The following is an 11,335-nucleotide window of genomic DNA, read 5'->3' on the forward strand; positions in this document are numbered from 1 at the left end:
AAAGAGTGAAGATCATAAATGTGAGATTTTGTGAAGACATAAACTCACACCAAACTTGCCGTGTATGTCAGCAGAGCCTAAAAAGATAATAAGTGGTGGGTCATATCTTCCATAATGTATTTAATAATAAGAAAAACAAAAAAATAAAAAACAAAAAGAAAAAACGAGAGGGTTGTTATAGGGGGAGTGCATCAATGTAATATGACAAACGATATTGTACATAGGAACGCAAAGAGGTCATGAAAAAATTGAGTTGTTAGCATACTCCACCTTGCTCGCTCAAAAATTGTTTTTCTAATAAAAAAAAAATCAAGAGAGGAATCTAGCTCTATCTTCCCCAATAGGAGCAAAAATATCATTTCATACAAAAACATTTTTTCAAAAAATTATGTCATGAAGTTGCATTATTTTTTTTTCAAAATTTTGTCTAATTTAATCTAGAGACTAACATCTTGGGCAAATTGGAAAGCATACCCACCTCCAATGTTCTTAGTCTCCATTATATGAATAATGTAGTTATAATCATCATATTTCTTAAACAAGCTTTAAAATTTGTCTCCTTATGGTTCCCCCTGGTTGTAATCAAGGATAAGAATTTTGATCTCTAAGCAGGTTTTTGACCTAGCATGAAATCAAGATACGGGTCGAAAAGGTTGAAACTAGGTATTTTTTAGGCAAAATTCAACATATTATGGGCTGGTCAAAACTTTTGAAGTTAGTCGAGATAAATCGAAACTGGGTTAGTTAAAAGACTCAAAATCTGTTGAAACTTGGTATTTTTCAGTTAAAACAACTAAAATGGTCAAAACCAATAACAAATTGAATTCGCCTGTTGATTTCATCTTAGGCTAGCTCAAAACTAAGATATTTCAATCGAAACTCAACCGATATTTAGAACCATAGTTGTAACTAAGGGAAAAAAGCGAAATGAAATCAGGCTACAAATGAAAATGAAAAAAAAAAAAAAAAAAATCATTATTGTGTACTAACTTAACTTAAACTCCTATTAAATATGGTAATCATATTTTCCAAATGAAATATTTATTTATTTTCTTACACTAATAAATTTAATTAAAAATTAAAAAACTAAACTAATAATTAGATTAGATATATCTCAGTTGTATGTAATCATATTAGATACTTATTACAAAAGTTTCCATTTTAAGCTTATTTGGTTTCACTTCCCTTCCCTTCCCTTTCCTTTATTTCCATTGCAATCAGAAGAAGCCTCTATGATGGTGATATGCCAGTCAATCGGGTTCCATATTGATTCCATCAAATCCATCATAGTTATCATCGTTGTTGCTATCACCGAGAGCATATGTACTAACTTTTGTTTAGTCGTAAAGATAAGACATAAAATGGATACTTCTTTTATCTAAATATAAAATAATACAAAATGGACTAAGGAGCAAGCTTCTCTTCACGACTTCACCCACAATTAAGATAATCAAGAGACATCTTTCATCTTTCTACTCCCCACCCCCCCAGTGGAACTTGGCTACTGGCCGGGTTGCAACTACTTGCTAGGGGAATGAAATCTCAGAGGTAGGGGAAATTTCTGAAAAAGTGAAGCAATAAAATGAACATGGAAATTGATAAACGAGGATGTGAAGCAATGAGACTTGACCCATCGTATGAATAGTAACGAGTCATAGGCTAATGGGTGGAAAATCGAAAAATTGACATAACATTCTCCTATTCATTAACAAACAACAACAATAAACAAAGCTTTATTCCAACTTAATGAGGTCAGCTACATGGATCCAAACAATAAAAGAAATCTTTATTCGATCACATGACACTAAATGTTCACAAATGATAAAACGTAAACATATATATCCAGAGATCACAGACAACCCAACAAGCTCATCATCTCATTTCACTTCAGATAGACTTCAGATTACTAGATTTAATGTTTGACAGATTTTTCCTAATCTACTCTTCCATATGGATGATGCATCGAAGACCTTTTCCTTTAAGCATCAACTCGAAGGCCTTGTTGATATCTGAGAATGGGACTGAATGAGTTATGAACTTCTCCAGCTCAAGTTCCTGCACACCAGACACAACTAACTCCCACATTATGTTCTAATTTTTGGTCACTTGAACTAAGTATTATACTAGTTTTGTCCAGACAAATCTAGTTAAGAGTATTAAATAGACAACATTAGCTTGCTAACCTCATTCATGTATTTTTCAACAACAGATGGAAGATCTGAACGAGGCTTGTAGTTCCCAAAGAAGGTTCCCTTGAGAGTCCTTTCATTCAATAAATTCATTGGGTGGGTCTTGAAGACACCCTCTTTGTGTGGAACCCCAACAAGAAAAGCAACACCCCAACCCTGTTGATTGAGATGCAATCAATGGCACTTGATATTGTAAATTTAACACTTTACCAAGAGTAATGAATTGGGAAAGCGAATAAAATACAAAGAGGTGTAGGGGAATGTGATCAGAACATACATCATGAACACATTCAAATGCAGAGATCATGGCATCAATATTTCCAGTACACTTGAATACTCGATGCTCCGGTCGACTCCCCCATTGGTCATCTCAGCAAGAACCTAAACAGAATAATCAAGGACAGAGTTAATGTTGGATTCCATTTGGTGTGTGTGAATGTGCTAGAAGGTTAGAAACAGACCTCCTGAACTGGTTTGTCATAGTCTTTTGGGTTCACAAACTCGGTAACACCAAACTTCTTTGCTGTTGAGAGAAAAAATGACCAATCATGGATCAGTTATAAGAACAGCAATGAAAAACAGATTTTAGATCCCTACTAGTTTATATTGTGATGTGATGAGTTGGGAGAGGAAAGGATCAGTTACCTTCATTGAATCTGTTAGAGTTCAAATCGACACCAATAATCCTCGAAGCTCCGGCAATCCTGGCTCCTTCTGCAGCCTAATTACATGGCAACACCATAAGACAATTCATCATTAGATAAATGTGGGAAACATATATGACAACATCATCCACTGCAAAAGATGGAAACTCACAGCAAGGCCTACAGCTCCTAATCCAAAGACTGCCACTGTTGAACCCTTTGTCGGTTTTGCAACATTCAGGGTGGCACCAAGACCTAAAAAACACATACAAAATCCATTAATCTAATAAACAGGAAGGCTAAAAAGAAGTTACATTTGAGGTGGGACTGATTTTGTTGATTTACTAGTCCTCCTTTTTCTTCACTCACCAGTGGAGATTCCACAGCTGAGAACACAAACTTTGTCAACAGGAGCCAAAGGGTTGATCTTGGAGACAGACCCGACATGGCAGACGGTGTATTCGCTGAAGGTGGAAGTGCCCACGAAGTGGTAAATGGGCTTCCCATTGATGGAGAACCTCGACGTTCCATCACCGATCATCACACCCGTCTGTGTTGATCCTGAGGAGCCTGCACATCTTGCTCTCCTCTGATTTGCAGTGATCACACTCCTTGCACTCCCCTGTGAACACTGGTAGAACATGGTCTCCTCGTTGGAGGTCTGTCACTCCCTCTCTCACACTCTCTACAGTCCTAAAAATCAACAAATCAAACAAATCAAATCAGTTATATGGCTTTAACTATAGAATGAGATCAGACTCCTTGTAAAGACCAATTTCAATTCATCAAGAGGTTTAGCATGAACTTAAAACAGCTAATCGATTTATGAGTATTTCTTTTGAAATAGTTGAGTCCAGATGTTACATACCCTCCTGCCTCATGCCCATAAATGCGGGGAAACAGGGGATTTTGTCGCTGCAAAACATAACAGGAAACCCATTTCAGTTCCAGCGCTGGAATCTGGAACTCTCATTTCAGTAAAATCCAATTCAAAACAGATACGAAAAAAAGAAGAAGAATAGAATATCATCATTTCAATTCTCTCGTCAGATTGTTCGAGAAGTTGTTACCTTGGCCTCCCAGAAGTAGACATCAGTATGGCAGAGTGAGGTGTAGAGGATCTTCAAACGAACCTCCATTGCCTGTGGTGGCGCCACCTCCACTTCTTCGATCCCTACTGGCTCCCCTGCTTCCCATGCCACCGCAGCTGCTCAGAGAGAGAGAAAAACATGATCAATCTCTTCTCGATTCTAAATCCTTCCCAAATCAGAGATTAATAAGAAAACCCAGTTCAATAATTCATTAATGAGCAGTAAAGATTCCAGAAAAAAACTCAAGAAACTGTAATCCTGAATCTCCTGGATGAAACCCAGATCCCAAATGACACCCAAAAAAGCAAAATAAACAACAAAAATATAGACTTGCAGTATTAGAGAGTCGGTGAGTTCATACCTCTGCAATGTATAACCTTGCCAGCAGTACTCAAGACATATTTCTCTCTTCTCCTATCACTGAAAGTAAAAAGCTTCTGACTATGATGTTCCTGTTGAGACGGTGATGATCTGAAGACTAGGGTGTCAATCGGTCGGTTCGGCTCGGTTTCGGTCCGGGCTGAGTCGGTGTCGGTGTGGGAAAGCTGAAACCGAAACTGGATCAATAAGGAAATTCTGGTTTCGGTTTGGTTTTGGTTTCGATTTCGGTGCGATTTGGTTTTGGTTTTTCTTCGGTTTCTTAAATCGATTTGTAACCGGGTTGGTTTTGGTTTTTGGTCAAGTTTGGATTCGACTTTCCATACAAATGTATACAAAACTATACAAATTTTGATTTTTTTAATGAATTTTGGAGTGTTTCGGTTTCTTAGCGGTTTGGTTTCAGTTTTGGTTCGGGTTTTGAGCCGGTTTCGGGTTCATCCGGTTTTCGGTGCGATTCGGTTTGATTTTGGGGTTGCAATACTCCAAACCGAACCGAACCAATAAGGCTTCGGTTCGGTTCGATCCATGTTGTTATCAGTTTGGTCCGGCCGGTTTTACCGGTTTGGTTTAGGAATTGACACCCCTACTGAAGAGTATTTATGTGGGGGACGGACGAAGGAATAAAGCCTAACCCAAAAGCCCACCGTTTAGGATTCGCTCCAATTGCCTTCCAAGTTCTAACGTTTACTTGCCATTAAAAAAAGGGTAAGTTACGGCACCACCCTTTGGAGAATGTGACAATTATAAGAACAACCCCTTTGTTTCATCAAATTATACTCAGACCTCCTACCATCAGTCACTGTTAAAAAATATACCTTATATACTGATATTAACAACTATATTTTATTTTAAATACCATAATACCCTTATTTAATATAAAACACCTATATACGCTTGTAATAAATTAATATTTATTTCATCCAAATCGGTGGATTTGGACCCATTCCAAGACCTAATTTACTTTCTTCCAAATCTTAATTTTTGGACCACAGCTAATCGGACCTCACGGCGACCAGGCGAAACCCCTCTATGGTCAATCGTGTGTCTTCGTTTTTGAAACAACTATAGTTCTCGTCGTTCTGTCATCTCTCTTTTGTTATTCCATTCCTGAAATTCCGTTTCCGATTCTGACGGTGGCCCCTAACAACCTTTAAAGCCTCAAGATTTCTCCAGTCCAAACACAATTTCGGCATTTCCAGTCCAGGCACAAACACAAACCTATCGTCTAGACCTCTCAGTCGAGCTATTCGACTGCTTGAATGAGGCCAGCAGGAAAAACCTCGACCGCAGCTGGTGCTGTCCTGTACTGGCCGTGTGGTTGAAGTATGTGGGCAATGAGTCGGTTTTACCAACGTCTGGTTTTATAGTCCCTTTCTTATCTCTTTTCGAATCTCCACTTTAGACTGAAATGCTTCTGTTTGTTGTCTAAGGTTTGATTTAAATTCATTTCTCCCTTTGCTTCTATTCTTTCTCTTTAAATCTAAGCTAAAATCCAGTGATTCGTCAAGAGTTTGTCAAATTTGCTATGGAGCGTAAATAAATTTCTTGCTTCTGCAAGTCCTCTTCCTGTTCAGACAAAGTAGAAGGAAAGGGCAATGGTGGATAATGTAGAATGACGAAAGTGCCCTTTTTTGTTGTTGAAATGGTGACAGATAAAGAGAGATGGGAAGAATGGGGCAGGTGGAGGTGATTGGAGGGACGAAGATGTTCAGTAGGGAAGGTGAGCATAAGTAAGGGTGAAGAAGAATTGGGCTAAAATGAGTTTTAGTGTGAAAAGGGTATAGTGGTCATTTTAACTATTGACTTAACAGTGACTAACGGTAAGGGGTTTGAGTCTAATTTGGTGAAACATAGGGGGTATTCTTATAATAGTGGCATTCTCTAGGGGGTGGCGTTGTAAATTACCCTTAAAAAAATGGTTCTAATGTCTACGACTCTACAATAAAACTGTGATGTGCAAAACCAATTCCTTGGTTTCATTCCCTTGGATTTCTGTTTTTGGTTTTTGGATTTAGAGTACTTGAAGTCGATGTGGCGCTTTGTGGAGGAATCCATCATTCCAATCCAGTGTAAGTTTCCATAAACTGAGCCCCTCCTCGAGTTCTAAATCCCAATCCTATGGCTTTCATTAAGGCTCTCATATAAAGCAGGTTCTAAACCGTGGTTTTTGTAATTCTGCTGATTGGTTTTCTTGAGCTGAAACCATTAATGAGAACCAATGAATGGGTGGCTCCATTGTTAGTTAAAACGGGAACGACAAAAAAACAGAGACGTATGGTACGAGTTTTAAACAGATAAAAATGATGAACGGTACGGTAAAAAAAAAAAGAAACGTCAAACGGGACGAAAACGAAGGGTACGAGTATTAAACGTGTAGTTTTCAAAAAACAAAAAAAAACAAAAAAATGGCAGTATACTCATGTAATTTGAGAGATTATTACCTGTATACCTGCATCTAATGTTCTAAACTACATCAAAATCAAACATTCATGCATATATCATCCAAAATATAACATCCAATGTAAATTCCAAGTTAAAACTTAATACATCATATTAAAAAAGACATGTCCAAAATAAAATAAAATAAAATAAAATCCATCCATCCATATCATCCAAGATGTCTAAAGAACTCAGTATCATCATAACAGGTCCAAAGATCATTGATTAAAAAAAAAAAAAAAGATCAATAAGGAGGCATTAAACTATATGAAGTAGATCCTCCATCAGTTCCAATGTCAGATGGTTCAGGTTCCTCGTACATCTGCTCAAGCCTCTCAATTTCAAGCTCAAAGTCTACTATAGGTAAGTCACCAAGATTGTCTAAATCAATAGGCCTTGAATCTTTATGTAGTTGGCTTTCATAGTTCTCCCTCATCATAGAGTTCATCCTGATGTATATCAAATCTTCTAGCATCTTCGGGGCTAATCTATTTCTCTTTATTTATTTGTGTTACATCCCAAGCACTCCAATTGCTCACAAGGAGAGGGACGACAAGGCTGGCTCAAGATTCTACAAGCAATATTTTGATGCACAGGAAATGCACTACCAACAAATTGCCATAAAATCCCTACAAATCAACATAAATAAACAAATATAAGAATGCTATATTTAATTAAAAAAATACAATAATAAACTAATTAATTAAGTCACTTACTTGGATGGTTAGTTTTCATCATTGTCTGCCCTGTCATATTGAACAACGATAGACTTTTGATGCGATAATCAATGACTTCTTTCATGAATTGCTCACGATCTTCTAAAGGAACCATGATGTCCATAATAAATTATTGTGTATTCATAAATTTAGTTCCATCAATATCAAGTCGACCACCAAACATAATAGAAGAATTTAAAAGTGCACCAAAGACATCGACATGATGAATAATGTTCTTCTCTGACCTAAATTGAAACGAGTCCATTATGGCTAAATACTTCCCTCCATCATTCTCCACAAATTTCCTCAATGTTTCTTTTGCCCTTTCTGTTGCTTCATATAAGTAACCTGCAGTAGAACCATCTGAATCAACAAGGCGAAGAATACGAACAAGTGGCTCCATAAAAGCAACAACTTCCTTTGCCCCCTCCCAAAATGTATCTGATTGAATTATCCCAACAGTTCTCATTGACATTTCAGCTCTATTGAATTGAAAGACTCTCCACTCAAATGATGCAACAAAAAGCCTCAACTCATTCTCAACAACAATAAGAGACTGCAGCATAAAAAAATAAGTACCAAACCTTGTCTTTCAAGGCTACTTGATATCTCTATTGTTGGTGAATTTCCTCATTAATGCTACAATACCTATGTGCTTGTGAATATAATTCACTACAAGTTTTCCATCTTCTATAACTTCCCTCACCCATTTAACTCTTTTGTGAATATCTTTCAAAAGCAGATTAATCCCATGAGTAGCATAATTTGTTTTATATATATGACGCCATTTTTCAGGCAACATATCACCACGAAAACAAAATTTAGAACCACTATCTGAATTAAATTACACAACATTAAAACCATTATCTAAAATAAATTGCACAACATTGTTTGGTCCAACTTTTTCAATGACATCAGAAATTTCATTGAAAAGAAATGTTGAAGTTAATCTATTTATACCACACTCAATACATTTAAAAAACACAACACCTCCAGGAGAGTAAGCAATCACATTGATCCACGACCTATTCTTTATGACAGTCCAAGAATCGGACATAATCGTCCAACCTGTGATACCCCATGTCGCCTTTATTTTGCTAACATATTGCATGATTTCTATTTTTTTTCCAAGAATCAAACTGGTCCAAAGATTGCTATTAGATACAACATAACTTGTACCATATGCACATGCACCCCTTAGCATATCAATAAAAGAATTTGTCTGAATAACATTGAAGGAAATATTATTATTGACAAAAAAATCAGTTACCAACATGTCCAATGACTTCTTGTCTTGCTTAGCAGCCATCTCTACCATTGTGGGTTGATGTGTACTCCTAACCTGAGGCATGGAAGGTGTGCTACTTGTGGAACCCATTCCACTTTCAAGAGAATCACTCCTTCTTTTCTTAGCAGATCTACTCAAATTAAATTCTGCTAGGGCATCAGCTTGAATGTGTTCAGGAACTTGGATGCAAATTTGAACATCATGTCCAGATTGACAAGCGAAATGAGCCTTCACTTGTGAAACACTCCCAGAATAATTAAGTCCACAATAGTTACATGTGAAATGGCCCAGACCACGTTGCTCTATATGTTCCCAAAATTTATCCTTTGGTCTCACCATTTTGCTTACGCTCAAGTAGCTCAACTTTGAAATACCTACATAATATAATCAAACATCCTTTCTCATGTTAACAAATAGAATAATTAATGTATTATGAATGAATGATGAGTAAATTCCTTTCGGAAAAATTAAATCTTAGATTAGTAAATTAAAAAAAAAGGGATGTAAAATGTCAATATTTCAATCTGTTGGGTTCAAAACTATAGTACCTTGAAAGTACGTCAAAAGCATCAAAATTACTCCAAAGATATACAAATAGAATAAATGTGTCGTGCTCAAATAGACTGTTGATAGTTTTGAAACATCAATCAAAATCATGGTGTAAGGAATGCAGCTTGGTCCAACATTATGGTCTAATCTGATAGAAAATCAAATGGTATTGCGCATTATTGGTAGGTTATCGATTAACCAATCATGCTATTAGTTGATCAATCGAACCACAATTTGTAGTTTTTAGGGCATTAGGTTTGCACAAGCCATTAAAAGTTTGTATTGTATTCAGGTTCATCATTGGGTAGATGCTTAGAAAATAGTCGTATCAGTAACTCATTTCTAGAAATGCCCAATACTTGAACACTACCCTATCTGGTTAGGAATGAGTAAATTTAAAAAGAAAATAGGGAAATGTTCAATTAAATTTTAAGGGCAGAGGTTCCTTGTGCAACTCATAATAGATAAAACAGAAAACCACGGGACAGTAAACATAAAGAAACCTACATAACATCAAGTCAGTGATACTAGCAATGATAGACAGGAAGTAAACACAAAAGCAAAGGTCAGAATTCACCCATGGTAGGCCACAGTTGGACATATAAGCTAGATGGAATTTCTTTTGAATAGTGAAGGAAGAAGAAGAGGATATGTGACCAATAGGTATCCGTATCACACTATACCTATGGCAGAGTTCGCTACTCTGAGACTGCTGTCGATTGAGTGAGGACTGAGGACTGAGGACTGAGGACTGAGGAAGAGGTAGAAGAAGAGGGTTTCCTTCGATCGGCTGCTGTCGATGCCCGAGATCCGAAGACCTGCTACTGCTGCTATCGACGCATGAGTTTCATTCGATCGGCTGCTGTCGACACCCGAGATCTGACGACCTGCTACTGCTTCTATCGATGACTTGACGTCCGAGTTCCGATGACCTGCTACTGCTGCTGTCGATGCCCAAGTTTCGACTTCCGACGATCTGCTACTATGGTTGTCTACTTGTCTCTTCTTCTTCTTTTCTTTGAGTTTTCTTCGATTGACCAATGGAGAAGAAGGGTTCAGAGGAAAACTCGAATCCGGCTGACTGGGTGAGACCATGAGAGCAACACAGAGATGTGGATTTGGGAATTTGGGATTTGGGGAAAAAACCCTATCGAATGGTTTTGACATTTTCTTTTGTTTTGGATTTTTTTTTTCTAATTAGTATGAAAAAATTCATATTTTTCCCTTAAAAACACATACGTGTTTTAAACGTGCGTTTAAAATGCGTTTTAAATGTTTTATTCGGTCGTTCCCCTTTTTTTCCGCATTGTATAGAGGCATACGACAAAACACATTTTAAACGGCTGCAAATGGCAACCGAGTTTTAAACGTGTTTAAAGTGCATTTTAACTAACAGTTGGTGGCTCCATGTTTTCTCCTAGTGTCGATGACTTGGGAAGATTCTACTTAAAATATTTAAATTTGGGAATAATTTGTTATCACCAATTTGGCGAACTACTAAATATAATTTCTTCTTCTTCTTTTTTATTTTTATTTTTTTTAATCCTTGTCTTATTCTCTACAAAATTTAATGTAAGGACAAAGAGGATTTAAAAAAAAAAAAATGAAAATCATTTAATACAAATCCTATTTGAATTTTTATTATTTTTAGTCAATGAGTTAGTAGCCTAGTGTAAGTAAGCACTTGTCCCTCATCACCGCTTGAGTTGGCTAGTTGTAGATTTGAGTCGACACATCTCACTATAATTCGTTGGTCTTGCAGAAATGCTGCTTGCCGTATGTGGGCTTTGGCCTAGGGCTATATCACTATCATAGAGCACCTTTTTTAATTTACTAAAAAAATTAAAATAGAAATTACCTTTTACCTTTCAATTAGTTAGTGCGACAAATAACTTTGAAGAATAAAACATAGGACAAAAATGTAAAATTACAATCTTGTGTGTAAACTGTCTATTTTTTTTTTTGGTAGATTGTGTGTAACTGTCTACAACATATAATTCCCAATCAATACATTTTTGTTTTTTTTTAAATCTTGGCT

General features: G+C 36.6%; 1 protein-coding gene and 1 pseudogene across 1 annotated transcript; both read right to left on the reverse strand.

Moving 5' to 3' along the window:
• Positions 1–1,742: 1,742 nt before the first annotated feature.
• Positions 1,743–7,575, reverse strand: LOC122089532 (annotated as a pseudogene).
• Positions 7,576–7,590: 15 nt separating this feature from the next.
• On the reverse strand, positions 7,591–10,392 carry LOC122089533. The gene is made up of 4 exons (XM_042659277.1): positions 9,981–10,392; positions 8,451–9,122; positions 8,167–8,294; positions 7,591–8,016 (listed from the first exon to the last, which is right to left on the reverse strand). The coding sequence occupies exons 1-4, from the start codon at positions 10,390–10,392 to the stop codon at positions 7,591–7,593; spliced, it is 1,638 nt and encodes a 545-aa protein (XP_042515211.1).
• Positions 10,393–11,335: the final 943 nt, after the last annotated feature.

Source organism: Macadamia integrifolia, chromosome 9 (genome assembly GCF_013358625.1).
Source record: "Macadamia integrifolia cultivar HAES 741 chromosome 9, SCU_Mint_v3, whole genome shotgun sequence".
Lineage (NCBI taxonomy): Eukaryota > Viridiplantae > Streptophyta > Magnoliopsida > Proteales > Proteaceae > Macadamia > Macadamia integrifolia.